Below are 15,192 nucleotides of genomic sequence, written 5' to 3' on the forward strand. Positions count from 1 at the left end.
TTGGTTTTAATCTAAAGTACTGCTATATTGGAAATGAAGCAATTACTGTTTTTTTTGTAAATCTTTTTTGATTATTTCCATTTGCATCCAAAAAAACCCAAACATTTGCCCTTTCAGATTTCTTTTTGAGTGTCCAAAAATGCATTTGTTATGGTCTCTTATGGGAAGAGAAAAAAGGTGGTGCTGGTTTTCCGATGATACACTGATATAGCTAATAATGATAACTGTTATTACTTATTATGTTTTCTTAATTTGATTTTGGCACTACCTCATTTAGTATTGTGCTTGAGGGTTGATGTCAATTTTAGGCAACCCCATGGCATTTGCATGATATTCTCAAAGGCTGGGTGCACACATAGCAGAACATGAAAGGTTGCGTTTTCTGTTATGTGCGGTTTTTAGTGCGTTTGCGTTTTTTCCACATATGCGATTTTATAGTGTTTTGCTTGCGTTTTTACGCATTTGCGGTTCGCATATAAAAAATGCATATGTGGTTTGTATGCGTTTTCAATGCGTTTTTACATTGCATTTTATGCAAATCATTTTGAAGACAACAGGAAGCGGAAACACATCACAAAACAATAAGCGCATATAAAAATAGCTTGGTCAAACCACTCTTTAGTTATTCTGCCCCTAACATCTTTTGATACTTGAAGCAAACCTCTAGTGTAAAAATAAAAACCCACATTATCAGTGAGGCAGCAGAAGATATAACAGAGTAGCAGGAAAAAAATTCTAAAAATTGACCTCTTGTGCCATAAAATCCAGGTTTTGTTTGTTCTTTTTTTTCACACCCCCTTTCTGAAGAAGTTCCAGGGCAGTTTTCTGCCTTTGCAAATACTTTTAAGGAATTGTATCATCATCTGTGGGTGGGGGGAGCCTCGTAGTTTGGCCTGAGAGGTACCCTGCCACTGATCCAGCCTATCTCAGAGAGGAGAGGTAAAGAGAGAAGAAGTGCAGTGCCAACAGCAGTCTGTAGCATTCCAGAGCTGCCACAATGCTTCCCTGCTTCTTATTGCAGTAATCAGTTATGGCTGAATTGGGTAAAAAAAAGAGGGGAAGCAGTCATAGTAAGTTTCACTCTGGAATGTTTTCACTTTTACAGTGGAGGTCCGCTTTAAGGAAAATAGGTTGACACTCGTCCATGATCTTTTCCTCTCTGAAGCTAACACTCAAAAGTCAATAATACACTAGAGGGAAAAATAACACCTTCAACTCATTTACATCAGCATCGTGGGAAGCCACCGGGAGAGGGAAATTGACAAAATATATCCCGCAGACAAAAGAGACTTGAAAAATTTAAAACAGAGGGTCAATAAAAGTTTTAAGAACCCAAAATGGAACCCATATGATGAAAAAAAATGCTAAAGAACCGCTAGATGCTACTTTGCTGGGAAAAGTCAAAAGTCCTGAGACAACAACAGTGGTTAATTCAAGACATCTATTATTTAAGAGCAAAACCCACACAATGCAAGTTCATAAACTGGCCAGCAAGAAACCCCACCATTAAGAATCAACAGTGGTTTGTCACTTGAGACCCATGAAATGCCTTGAAAGAATTCCAGGATTTTTATCAAAATCTCTACAAATCACAAACATGCCCTAAACTTCAAGAATTTCAACATTTTGTAAATATAATGTAATGGAGAGGCACCAAAAGTATAAAATCAATTATTAAAAGGTTAAAAATTGCTTAGTAGGCAGCGGTGGACTTACCTCCTCCAAGCAGACACAGGAAGCTGTGTGTTTCAAAACAAGTTAATTTTATTGGTACACTCCAAAGTGATATTCGCAACGCGTTTCGCAGGCCTAGACCCGCTTCATCAGGCAATAGATAGTTGGAGTACACAACTGGGGACAGAGGCACATATAAGTGTATATTAGGACCAAACGCATGAATACATATATATATATAGTATATAACATTAGCCTTATGGTGTGCTTAAGAATAAACCGTAAGATTAAACCTAAGATTAGACGGGAGTGGCTGCAGGGTTGATTGTTAATAATATTTGTTTAGAATGGTGGGTAGGTTATGTGCTTACGAGGTGGGTGTATGTGTGGAATGGAGGGGGGGTTTCTGTAAAAGGGGAGGGGGGAGGAGAAGACGGGGAGGGATAGATTTAATGTTGGGAAAGGTACCTGAGGGTGCATAGTGCATAAGGGTGTATTGCGTTCAGAAAATGGGGGCCCCGGAGTGGGATGTTATACAACTGATTACTGCGGTGGGAGGGGTCCTAAATATAGTGGAGGTGAAGTGAGGGATAGATGAGGTATAAATGTATTGTATTATAATTTGAAAATGGGGAGTCCAGAGTGGGGTGTAGTGAGGAGGATTATTGTGGAGGTGAAAAGGGTAATAGGTGATGCGGGGGTGGGGTGGGGGGATCGTTGGAATATAAGTACGCAAAAGACAAAAGGCGAAGGTGCATATATAAAAAAGATCAAAAGGAGATATAGAAGAAAAGCCAACTCAACAGCGTTTGGTCAGGGTAGCACCTGGCGCCTCGGTGCCGCAGTATCCCTGTAACGCTGTTTAAATGAGGAAGTAGTACAGCCCGCTGACCAATCCGGCGGCGGGAGCAGGTTGGAATTTCCCACCAGGCGTAGGTGCGGCCCTTTGGTCGCATCATCTTTATGCGACCCTTGTGTCGCGACTATTGCTATGGGAACAGGCATAGCGGTGCGACCTTAACGTCGCGCTCCGGGTGGATACGTACTTCTGGTTGGGAGCAAAAATTATTTTTGTTGGAACGCACGTTGTGCGCATGTGTTAGACGCTCCATCCACCATTGTGGTTGTGGGCAGGGGAGACGTAGCGTTGCGCTCAGTTGATGAGAATATGTAAAAAAAGGAAAAATACAATAAAGGAAAAAAAACAACAATAAAAGGGGACCTAGGGGCATATTGGCTGTTTATAATGTTAGTCATTAATTAAAATTGTCGTGGGGTCATATATTTACATATGGGCAGTTGTAATGGGGCCCTATTTGAGTATGTTGCTGCCGCCCATCTAGTGGGCCGAAATAGTATTAATGTATAAGGTGCATTGTGCAATATCATACTTTACTGGGCTGCATGCTGCAAGTAGTAGACATATATTAGGACCATTAGAGAACAAAAAACTGCCATAAATGAAAATGGAAGCATACAGTAAATGAAAGTACCATGTTAGTTGTATGCTACTGGAATAAACCAGGGTAGTGAAAATGGTCACATAGAATGGTATACATAAATCTAAGGGTACATGTATAATAAGATCATCTTAATAATTGGTAATAAATCATAAACAGCTGTATTCCAAAGTTAGGCCCCGTTCACACTTGCGGTTTTGTCAAAACCGCACCGGATGTCCGGACCGCACCGGAGCCGGACCGGACCTGATCCGTACGGTTCCTATCCGGATCCGGTCCGGATCCGGTCCGTTTGCATCCGGTTTCCGTGCGGTGTGAACACGGTTGCGGTCCGGATCCGGTTTCTTAAGGAGATACCATCCTGTAAATACCTGGGGTCTGGGAGGTCAGCAGAAGGGTCTGGGGTCATTGTTGGAGACAGGTGGACGTGTGGAGACCATCCGTGGATACAGAGACTGCAGTTGGGACCATGGATCCAGGCATTTTTTACTCGTAAACCTGGGAATTCTCTCCTTCCTGTTGTTCGCCTCCTCGTTATCAGACATCAGACATGTTGCTGCCAAAACGAGCTCCAGCATGAAATCGCTGCTGCCCCACTCTTTGAACGCTGGGCCCATGTGGTCCCCATCCAAATGCATAGGAAGTGGGGTAGAACGTCCGGTTTTTGTAGCCAGTGTGTTGTGCGCTCTCCGGCTCTCATTGCTTTGTATTGGCCGGATGGTGCAGTCCGGCTCCGCTCCAGATACGGCTGCCGGAGGAGCCGGACCAAAAAATAGCGCATGTTGGAACGGACGCCGGAGTCCGGATCCGGTCCGGATCCGGTCCGGCTGCGGTCCGGCAGAACGGACGCATGTGAACGGACGCATAGGCTTTCATTGCTATTGCCGTGCGTCCGTTCCGTCCGTTCTGCAAGCGGTCCGGCTCCGGCACGGCGATTCCGGACGGCCACCGCTAATGTGAACCGGGCCTTACATAGATGGAACAAAAACAAGAACATATGAAACACAGTAAGGTAAAAATATATGAAAATATAAAAATATAACTATAAACAAAATTATAAAATAATCAAATAATCAAATATAAAAAATAAAATATATAAAAGAGAAGAAGGTAAGGTATGATAAAAGAGGCGACTAAGTAGAAATAAAAAAGATACAGGTATATTTTTTGATCAATGGTTTATTTCCAGTTGTTTGTTGAGGCCCTCTGGTACGAGGGTCCTCAACATCTGAATCCAATACATTTCTATCGATTTAAGCTGCTCAAAAGCATCCGGCTGGTGTTGATTAATATTTTCAATGAGGGTGATGTGAAATAAGGTGGTGTCACTGTTGTAATGGGTGCCTGGTGTTGTTGCAAGGTGAGCACCCTGGTGTAGATTGGTTCTGTCGGTGCTCGGGTCCTGTATCTGTTTTGAGTCAGCTGGGTGCAAGGAGATTATGTAAATTTGGTGCTCTCCTAAAAGTAATTGTGGGTGTTATTGGTATTATTGGTCGAAGGTATGGGTCCTGCAATAAAATATCCCATCTCTTTTTCAGGCTGGAGCGGATGAGGGGATGTTGTGCATTAAATTGTGTAATGAAGCGAGGGCAATGAATCGAGGTATCTGTGGTGTTGGGTGAGGGGTCTTGGGTTTTTTGTTTTGGCTCTAAATTTGGCATCCTTTATGAGTTTTTTGGGGTATTTTCGTGCCATAAACTCCTTTGTGAGGATCTCATATTGTGTGTCGTTGTAAATGTTTCTCAAACTTCAAAAACTAAGTGTGGTGGAAGGACCCAAAGAAAACACCCAACATGTATTTGTCCTTTACAGCTACCCTTTCACTGATTGCATGGGAACTTGCAAAATAATTCTCAGGCCCTGTTTTGTTGATGGTTTATTTATAACATATACATGTGTTTTATCCTGGAATAAGATGGGATCTTTGGATTAATGTCAAGGTGTAGCCCCCTCCAAACTTTATGGAACCTGTGGTATAAGTCAATGCAAGGAGCACACGTGGGTGAAAAACCTTCTCTTCCCTTGAGGTCTTGTACTGTATGTCACTGAACCAAAAAATAGGATATGATTGAAACAGACAGTCAAATAGGATTAGCATAGTTGTCGATTTATTGCCATACAAGTGTCATGCCAAAAAAGCATTCCTACAAATATTTCCATATTTACCAACATTATTGCATGTAGATTCATTATTGTGTTTCGTACATCTTCATTCACATAAAATCTCCTGGTTGGCAAAAAGCTTGACTATTTAAGGTTAACAATCTTTCAGGTTGGAATTGTGCTTTTCACTGTGAAGTAGGAATTCAATGCCTTTAGTTATTAGAAGGAACAGACCACACTCAAGCAGAAGATTCCAACATGCAGTGTGTACTTGTATAATTGGTGCTGTCTTTGATTGTGCTGGGTTGTAAAAAGCTCATTCTCTCGTATGTAATAAAACTTAATCCACAGAATTTAAAGGGAATATTTATAATTACTTTGAAACTCACAGAATAGTTAATAAGACCATAAGCTTGTAAGCAATTGCTTTCTTAGTAGATCAGCTCCTGATATTTATGTTAATATGTTTCCGACATTTAATTTTATGTTTGTGCCTTTACACAGGTTAACGGCAAGGATCTGTCAAAAGCAACCCACGAAGAAGCAGTTGAAGCCTTTCGCACAGCAAAAGAGCCAATAGTTGTTCAAGTTTTAAGAAGAGCACCTATTAACAGAGGGCTTGGAAGTTCACAGGAAGTTCAGCTTGTGAATGTGAGCACCCAAACAGACATCACATTTGAGCATATCATGGCTCAAGCCAAACTCAGACCATCCACTCCACCAGTTCCTGACATTTGTCCTTTTCTTCTTTCAGACAGGTATGTTTTTTTTTCTGTAGAGACTTACTAAAAGAATATATAAAAGATGATAAAAAAAAGATAATGAATAAAAGTAATCTTTATACTTATCCGTTGAATAGTGGTCCAATAAGCTTTAACAGCCAGATGAGACCAGACAATACAGACAACATCCAGCTGCACTAAAGAATCTTATTTGACTTCATGCAGTCTTTTTCTATCAATAGAACTATGTTGGAGAGACTATGACACATGCAGTATTCCTAAAATCTATCTTGGAAAAAGAAAAGAAATATGATATTCTTCACTCTAATCAATCTCTGCCTCTTGGACACCATGTAGAGATTAGACAGATAATACAAGCTTGTAAGAGAATTAAGAAAGCTAGCGCCACATCAAGCCATTTACTTCCACTCATTGTACAACAAAGTATTTTCAATTTATTGCAAAGTGTACTTCTGTATTTATTGAAGTTATTGTGTCCACATTTCCCCGAATATAAAATGTGAACATGGCTTCATTAGCAGACAGGCAGAGTTTCAAAAAGACAGATTGGAATCCTGCAGCTGCAGAACATTGCCAGCCCTTTGTTATGAATGTACTGCTATATTTCTTTTGATTTGGTGCACAGATCATTGCCTGGAATCCAATTTAAGCTATGAAAATGACTACCCTAAGTGTGCAGTAAATGAAAAGAAACATATCTTTTTGTTCAGTGTTTCTTTAGATTAGCAACCCATCCTAACCTCTTGAAACGAAAAAGCCGCAGATAAGTTTGTCATATTTTAATTAAAAAGAAGAACATTGTCTCATCTGGCCTTCTTGCACCAATTTTTCCCATATAGCTGCCATTCTCTTCATCCAATGGAGCATGAATTTTATGAAGGTAATGAGTATCTCTCCAGCCTGCCTGCTGATGGAGACAGAACTGAAGACTATGAGTACGAGGTGAGATCATTTTTCATTATGGCTGATGGTTTGTGGTTCTCTACTGGCATCAGAGAACTCATTAATAATTATATTTACATGTATTATTTGCTGTGTCTAATCACAAATATTTTTTTTTAAACATACTTTTGCTTTGTTTCAAAATAAAAATCACTAGTTATTTCTTTTCTTAACTAAATGTGCTTTGTGCAGTCTGAGCTGTTAATATTTTAGGAAAAAGATGATAGCTTGCTATGCTTTTATACAAGACAGACAAATAATATCTATATCACACTCCTCTCCTGGCGGACTCAAAGCGCTTGAGCTGCAGACACTAGAGCGTGCTCAGTAGGCAATAGCAGTGTTTGGGAGCCTAGCCCACGGACTAGACTGATGACGGACAGTCGATCGGTGGCCAAATCGCCTGATATATGGCCACCTTAAGTGACAAAGTATTTTTATTTATTGTTATAAGTATTATTGTTTAATTATATAAAAGTATTTAAATTATATAAAAGTAATTAATTAAAGTATTTTAAATTAATTAAAGTATTTTCTTATATGCTGGTGATTTATTGCTGGAGACATTTTATTGACAAGGTGTGAAAACATCACCTAGGAAAAAAATCAGGAGAAAAAAGTTAATTGCATATGGCCAGGATTTCTATTGTAACGCTGAGAAACTGGGAAATGTAGTATGGCATATATTGTTCCTACGATTTTGGTTGTCCCTGACAATGCCTCCTGTCAGTTTTGTACAGTCCCTGGATGTACCTTGTTATGTAACTTGTAGTTGTCCTAGTAGAAGGCTATTTGGTGGGGCTTCGATTTTTTTGTTCCTTTTTGGACTGGTGGCCATGTGAGAGCACTGAAAACGAAAGTACATTTTATTGGTTTTAATCAGTAGTGGCTGGAAATTTGGTCTGGAATTACTGAACTATCGGGTTTATAATGTGGGCCAGGCAAGGTACGTGTGTCAGCTTTCCCAAGGGAAAGGCTGCAGCAGGTTTCTCCATTGTCACACACAAGTGGCTGGACATTGTACAGGGTGAGCCATGTTTCAGCCTGGACCTACAGAGCCATTAGCTGACAATAGATATGTGGTATTCCTGGAAAAGGAGGACACGCAGAAGCAGAGGACTAGGAGAAGGAAGAGCAGATAGAGCTTTAGGTGACAGATATAAATTAATCTCCCACAATTCTTTGTGGTACCAGTCACAATTATAGTCACCTAGTGTTGCATACATTATATTGCCCACAGGTACTCCTACTCTCCTTAAAGAGACACTGAAGCGAAAAAAAATATGATATAGTGAATTGGTTGTGTACTATGAATAATTACTAGAAGATTAGCAGCAAAGAAAATATTCTCATACTTTTATTTTCAGGTATATAGTGTTTTTTCTAACATTGCATCATTCTCTAATATGTGCAGATTAAACAACACTCAGCATTCAAAATGATTCTTTCAGAGCAGTCTGTGAAGTAATGACTCCTCCTCTAGCAGAGAAAAAGTAAACAGTTCACTTACAGTTGAGATAATAAAAGTCAGATAACAGCCCTCTCCACGAAATGGCAAGCTGGGGAGAACTCACAATACAGTGATTATTTATCCTGTTCCCCCATTTGAAAAAAAGTTTATAGAAACAAAGCGACTGTTCCACATACGTTGAGATATCTGGTGACAATCCATACCTACAGAGATCTTACTAGTAGAAGCTGAAGTATGACTAGACAGGCGCTTGATTTATACATATGCAACGTGGAAACCAATCATTAGATTGTATTTGCTGCAACTGTGCTTAGCAGACAGCAGCAAACTGTTGGGAAATGTTGGAAGACAAGTTGTTCTTGTTGTTACAATAGAATAACTTTCACTTATGTGCTGATTATACTTTGATGAAATAAAATAATTTTTAAAAGACAGTTATTTGTACTTTTTATCAGGCATTTAGGTTTCACATGCATATGGGGTACCATATGGTACTTTTTAACCCACAGACCCAGAGGGCTAAAGCTCTAACATTTGGCTATTGTAACAGATGCCTATATTTAAATTTCTTCTTTTAGCTTTGTATCCTTCCTACAACTACTACGGAAAAAAAACACCTTATTTTTCTACTGACAACATTGGAATAATGATTGTTTGGTAGCAGACCAAAACATGCCTAAGGGCTTGTTCACACTATGAGCACTTTAATTATTTTTAAGCACTGGCGATTTTTAAAAGTGCTTTAAAAGTACTTGTGCAATGATTTCCTATGTGAGTATTCTCACATGAGCAATGAGCTTTCATTCCAATCCCAAACGCAGCTCCCGCGCCATTTCCTGAGCATTTGCGCTTCAATGCAAGGTATAGGAAAATTGCTAATCGCTTAAAAAAGCGCCTGGAAAAGCGATTCTGTGAACATTCTTCCTCACAAAGTACATTAAAGTTATTTAGTTCCAGGTCAAACAGTTCACTTCCTGATTGTTTCCTTTAAAAAAAAACGCTAATCGCCTAACAAAAGCACTTAGAAAAGCCCTTCTAAAAATCACGAATCACTCAGAAAGCACTTAAAAAAAGAGCTTTCAAAAGCGCACACAAAAGTGATCAGCACTTGCAATTGCGTTGGTGATTCCTACTGTAATATGAACAAGGCCTAATACTGATTGCTAAGATTACACCAGTTAAGGATCAGACTATTTATTTTATTTATTGTATTTATAAAGCGCCAACATATTTTGCTGCGCTGGACATTAGTTTAGGTTACAGACAATATTTAGGGGTGACATTCTGCAAAATGACAATACAGGAATACAAGAAAGACCAGATCATGCAGCACAGTATGAGTACAAGGTAATGCTTAGTCAGTCACTGGATGGGAGCATGGAGATTAGGCAAGTTAGGTTCACTCAGATGCATAGCATGGGTTCACAGTAATGGAGGTGCATGATCAGGTAGGACACAAAAGGAGAAGGACCCTGCCCAAAGGCTTACAATCTAGAGGGAGAGGTAAGGACACGAAAGGTAAGGGACCAGAGTTCAGCTGTGGGTTTAGAGCACTTGAGAGGGGTAGTAGGCTAGATTGAAAAGGTTTTGAGGGCCTTCTTGAAGATGTTGAAGGAGGGGACTGCCCTAATGATGTGGAGGTAGGGAGTTCCATAGTATTGGAGCAGCTCTTGAGAAGTCCTGGAGGCGTGCATGGGACTGGGTTATGCGGGGGGCGGTCAGGCGAAGTTCATTGGAAGAGTGGAGTGAGTGGCTAGATGTGTTCCTCTGAGTAAGAATGGAAATGTACGTTGGACAGGTTTTGTGGACAGATTTGTAGGTCAGACACAGTATCTTGAATCTGATTCTGGACTGGATAGGAAGCCAGTGGAGGGATTCAAGGAGGGGATCCGCCGTGGTGGAGCGATGGGAGCAGTGGATAATTCTGGCTGCCGCATTCATGATGGACTGCAGTGGGGCTATTCGGGTCATAGGGAGACCAGAGAGAAGGGCATTGCAGTAGTCAAGGCGGGAAATTATGAGGGCATGGATGAGGAGTTTGGTGGTGGCAGAGGTCAGGCAAGGGCGAATCTTACAGATGTTACGAAGGTGGAAGTTGCAGGACTTTGTGAGATTTTGGATGTGAGGAGTGAAGGAGAGTGTGGAATCCAGGGTGACACCCAGACACCGAGCTTGAGAGGTAGGGCGAATGGTAGTGTGGTTAACAGTGACATGCACATCTGGGATGTTCATGGATGGCCGAGTGGGAAGATCATAAATTCCGTTTTGTCTAGATTTAGTTTCAGGAACCTAGCATACATCCAGGAGGAGATGGCTGATAGGCAGGAGGAGACCTTGTCCATGGTAGTGGTGGATATGTCAGGGGTGTGGAGGTAGATCTGGGTGTCATCTGCATACAGATGATAGCTAAAACCCATGGAGGAGATAACCTTGCCAATGGAGGATGTGTATAGGGTGAACAGTAGGGGGCCTAGGACTGAGCCTTGGGGGACTCCCACCAAGAGGTGGTTGGGGGTGGACGAGGACTCATTGAAGGTGGTCGTGAAGGATCGGTTGGAGAGGTAGGATGAAAGCCAGGTCAGGGCGAGATCGTAAATGCCCATGGACTGGAGGGACCGGAGGAGTAGGGGATGATCTACTGTGTAAAAAGCTGCTGAAAGGTCAAGGAGGAGGAGAATGGAGTATTTACCTTCAGCTTTAGCTAAGGCAAGGTCACTTTGGTGAGAGCAGTTTTGGTTGAGTGAGCAGGCTGAAATCCAGATTGCAGTGGGTCTAGCAGTGAGTTGGCATTGAGGTACTGGGTCAGGCATTTGTGAACCAGATGCTCAAGGCGTTTTGAGGCAAAGGGGAGGAGCGAAATAGGGCGGTAGTTGGAGGGTAGCGAGGGGTCGAGGGAGGGTTTCTTGAGCAGGGGTGGTACAGTGGCCTGCTTGAAGTCTGAGGGGAAGGTGCCTGTGGATCGGGAGAGGTTAAACAGGGTAGTGAGGACTGGGGCCAATTCCGTGAAGTGAGGCTGGAGTAAATCAGAAGGGATGGGGTCAAGGAGAGAAGTAGTGGTATGGGAAGTCTGCAGTAGGTGGTTGACTTCCTCGGTGGTAGTAGGAGTGAAGGAGGTGAGGGGAGGATAGGGTGGAGGAGGAGCTGGTTGGGAGAAGGGGGGGGGGGTGGTGATGATTGAAGATTGGATATTTCTGGACGGATGGAGACAATTTTGTTGGTGAAGTGTGTGGCTAAATCTGTGGCAGAGAGGGAGGAAATGGAGGGTGAGGGGTTGGGTTTAAGCAGGGAGTTGAAAGAGGCAAAAATACTCCGGGGGTGGAAGCTTGTGCTCCGATGAGCTTGGTAAAGTATTCCTGCTTTGCATGAGCAAGGGCAGTGTGGAACTGCAACATGTTAGTCTTGTAGTGTTGGAAATCCAGGTTAAGTCTAGTTTTCCTCCATTTCCGTTCAGTGGCGTGTGTTTTCCTCTGGAGGTTGCGAGTATGGGTAGTGCGCCAGAGCTGGGGGTTAGGGGGTCGGTTGTGGCGGAATATTGGTGGAGCAGCTTTCTCTAGGGCTGATGAGAGAGTTTGGCGATACTGAGCTGCAGCAAGATTAGGACAGGTTAGGGTGGGGAGAGTGGAGGAGAGGGCATAGAGCGGGTCAGCAAGGACGCTAGGGTTGAGCTTGCACAGGTCTCGCTGCCATTGACCAGGTGGGTGGGCGGGTAGTTTGGAGGTGCCTTCCATGAGGAGGTTGAAGGTGAGAAGGTGATGGTCTGAGGGTGGAAAGGGTGCAATGTCAAGGTCTGCAATGGTGGTGGATTTAGTGAATATAAGGTCGAGAGTGTGACCTGCAGTGTGAGTAGGGGTGTTGGTGTGTGGTACTAGGCCAAGTGAGTTGGCAATGGTGAGTAGCCGGGTCACAACGAAATTCTGGGCTTTATCGATGGGATTATTGAAATCCCCGAGGATGATGGTGGGGAGGTCAGAGGAGAGGATGTGAGGGAGCCAGTAGGCAAGGTCATCAATAAAATTGTGGGGTGGAGCCCGGAGGGCGGTATAAGACTGCAAAAATGGCAGGGGGGGATGGTAAAGGCGGATGGTGTGGGCCTCAAATGATGTGAATTGTAGGGAGTTAGGTGGGGTGAGGACAAGGAAGGTGCAGGATGGGGAGAGGAGCAGACCCACCCCTCCTCCATTCCTGTTGTCTGGTCTGGGGGTGTGACTGAGGTGAAGCCCACCATAGGAGAGAGCAGCCTCTGTAGCAGAGTCAGAGGGGGTGAGCCATGTCTCAGTGAGTGCGAGGATGGTGAGGGATTTGGAGAGGAAGAGGTCGTGGACTGCTGTAAGTTTATTGCAGATGGATCTGGCATTCCAGAGACCACAGGGTAGGGGGAACATGTGTTTGTGGGTGGGATGGATGGAAATAGGGTTGGGGCGAGGATGGATGTTTACTTTATTTGTGGACAGAGGGCTGTAAAGTGTGTGAAGAAGGTCAGCAGGGGATGCTTGTCTGGCAGCAGGCTGTGGCCCAGGATTGGGTGATATATCACCAGCTGCAAGTAAGAGCAGGAGGGAGAGAGTGAGCAAATGTGAATGGGATTTAAATGTTTTTGAGGTTTTTGAGCTGCTGGGGGGAGAGAGAGATTTCAGGAGAGCTAACAGTTCATGAGAAGCTGAGTAAGGTGAGGAAAGCAGAGCAGAGCAGCATAATATGGAGTGTGGTACACTGGGAGGATGCATGTAGCAATGCAGCTTGTAGATGTTTGCAGACAGGCAGAACGTAAGAAAAGGCGCAGTAAACATGGTAATGGTCTGATTATAACCAGGAAATTTCCAACCACTAAACAGTTTATATGAGTATGCAGTTAGTGCAAGCAAACCTGTGTAAATAAAGAAGCAGAGTCTAGCAGAGTCTACTTGGCTGTGCAACATGTGCCCAGCAGTGGCATTTTTAGCAACAGCATTGGAGGCAGTTCTGGATGCAGAGTAGTAGTTTCCAGCAGAGTCCTGTGGCTGTTGAATCCAGTTTGAATTCCTGTTTGAATTCCTGGTAAATTCTTGGTAAGTTGTAAAGCACTTTGTAATTAATGGCACTTAGAGATGGCCCGAACCTTCGATTTTCGGTTCGTGAACCGTGTTCGCAACTTCCGCAAAAAGTTTGGTTCACGCGAACTTCCGCGAACCGCAATATACTTCAACTTTGAAAATTAGAAACACTTATGCTGGCCACAAAAGTGATGGAAAAGATATTTCAAGTGGTCTAACACCTGGAGGGGGGCATGGCGGAGTGGGATAGACGCCAAAAGTCAGGGGAAAAATCTGGATTTGACGCAAAGCAGCGTTTTAAGGGCAGAAATCACATTGAATGCTAAATTGCAGGCCTAACGTGCTTTAAAACATCTTGCATGTATATACATCAATCAGAGAGTGTAATTAGAGTACTGCTTAACACTGACACACCAAACTGACTGTGTAATGCACCGCAAACAGCGGTTTGCGTAGTGACGGCCGTGCTGGACTGGTGCGCTCCATGGCCAGATTGCTCTTCCTCACTCAGTGATGTCAGGTAATGTCTGACTGACTTATCAACTTTCAATAGTTCTTTCTATAACATAGTTAAAGCTTACATCTATTTTTTTAATTACTTTTTCTGCTGGCTGTTCACTGCCTGTAACGAGAATCTATTATGGAGGGCAAGTCTGCCATTGCGAGTGACCACGGGTAGTGGCCGGGGAATAATGGTTCGATTCCGGTCCGGAGTGGGAACCTAAGAAACGGCTACCACCACCACACATACAAGGAAGGCAGCAGACATGGCATGCACGTCCCAAGTATTACAATGTGCACCTGTCACACACAGATACCGGACAGGCAGAGTGACTCTGCGTGCACTCACATAGGTAGGTGGGTGCACTGTGAACAACAGGTAGGTAGGTATATGCAGTGATGAGTATTACAATGTGCACCTGTCACACACAGACAGATACCGGACAGGCAGAGTGACTCTGCGTGCACTCACGTAGGTAGGTGGGTGCACTGTGAACAACAGGTAGGTAGTTATATGCAGTAATAGGTATTACAATGGGCACCTTTCATACACAAATGTAGTAACTGAATGTGCTGGGCCTGGCAGTGGCACACACACAGTATGAATTATCAAGGCTGTCTATGCAACATAAGTGTCAGTGGGACACACAGAAAAAAAAATAGATCACAAGAACAAGATTAGCTCTCAAAAGAGCTGTTGTGGGGTGTTTTTTTTAGCAATAAGAATCAGCAAGGAGCAAGCTAAGAAGCCTACAAGAGCCTAACTAATCTTTCCCTATGAGAGAGTCTGCAGCAGCTTTCCCTTCTCTCACTATTGCATGTACACGAGTGAGTATAATGGCCGGCACTGCCTGCCTTTTATAAGGGGGGGAGTGGCTCCAGGAGGTAGTGTAGCCTTATTGGCTACAATGTGCCTGCTGACTGTGATGTAGAGGGTCAAAGTTGACCCTAATGGTGCACTATGGGGGCCAACCAAACTTCTGGAAAAGTTTGAGGTTCTCCGCGGGAACCGTTTGCCGGCGAACCGTTCGGGTCATCTCTAATGGCACTTAGGAATTAAATGGCACCAAATGACCTAGGCCACAAGTGACCTTCTTGCAGCGTTTAAATAGATATGATAGCTGCCATGGTTGAAATGGAAGTGATTCTCAATTAGAAATTGGGAAAACAGTTCAGCTGAGGATGGGAGTGGCTACCAAAAAACAGTCCTGCTGCAATAAATAATTTGTGCTCACTGGGCTGGAACAAAAGGATTCACAAATGTAATA

General features: G+C 43.1%; 1 protein-coding gene across 1 annotated transcript in view; it reads left to right on the forward strand.

Annotated features, from left to right (window-relative positions):
- PDZRN4 (PDZ domain containing ring finger 4) overlaps positions 1 to 15,192 on the forward strand; it is a 230,329-nt gene that overhangs the window by 175,772 nt on the left and 39,365 nt on the right. The window contains exons 2-3 of the mRNA XM_068272736.1: positions 5,742 to 5,995; positions 6,820 to 6,922. Of these exons, the coding sequence (XP_068128837.1) occupies positions 5,742 to 5,995; positions 6,820 to 6,922 (357 nt within the window). The remainder of the gene's footprint in view (positions 1 to 5,741; positions 5,996 to 6,819; positions 6,923 to 15,192) is intronic.

The sequence above is a fragment of the Hyperolius riggenbachi genome, chromosome 3 (assembly GCF_040937935.1).
Source record: "Hyperolius riggenbachi isolate aHypRig1 chromosome 3, aHypRig1.pri, whole genome shotgun sequence".
NCBI lineage: Eukaryota > Metazoa > Chordata > Amphibia > Anura > Hyperoliidae > Hyperolius > Hyperolius riggenbachi.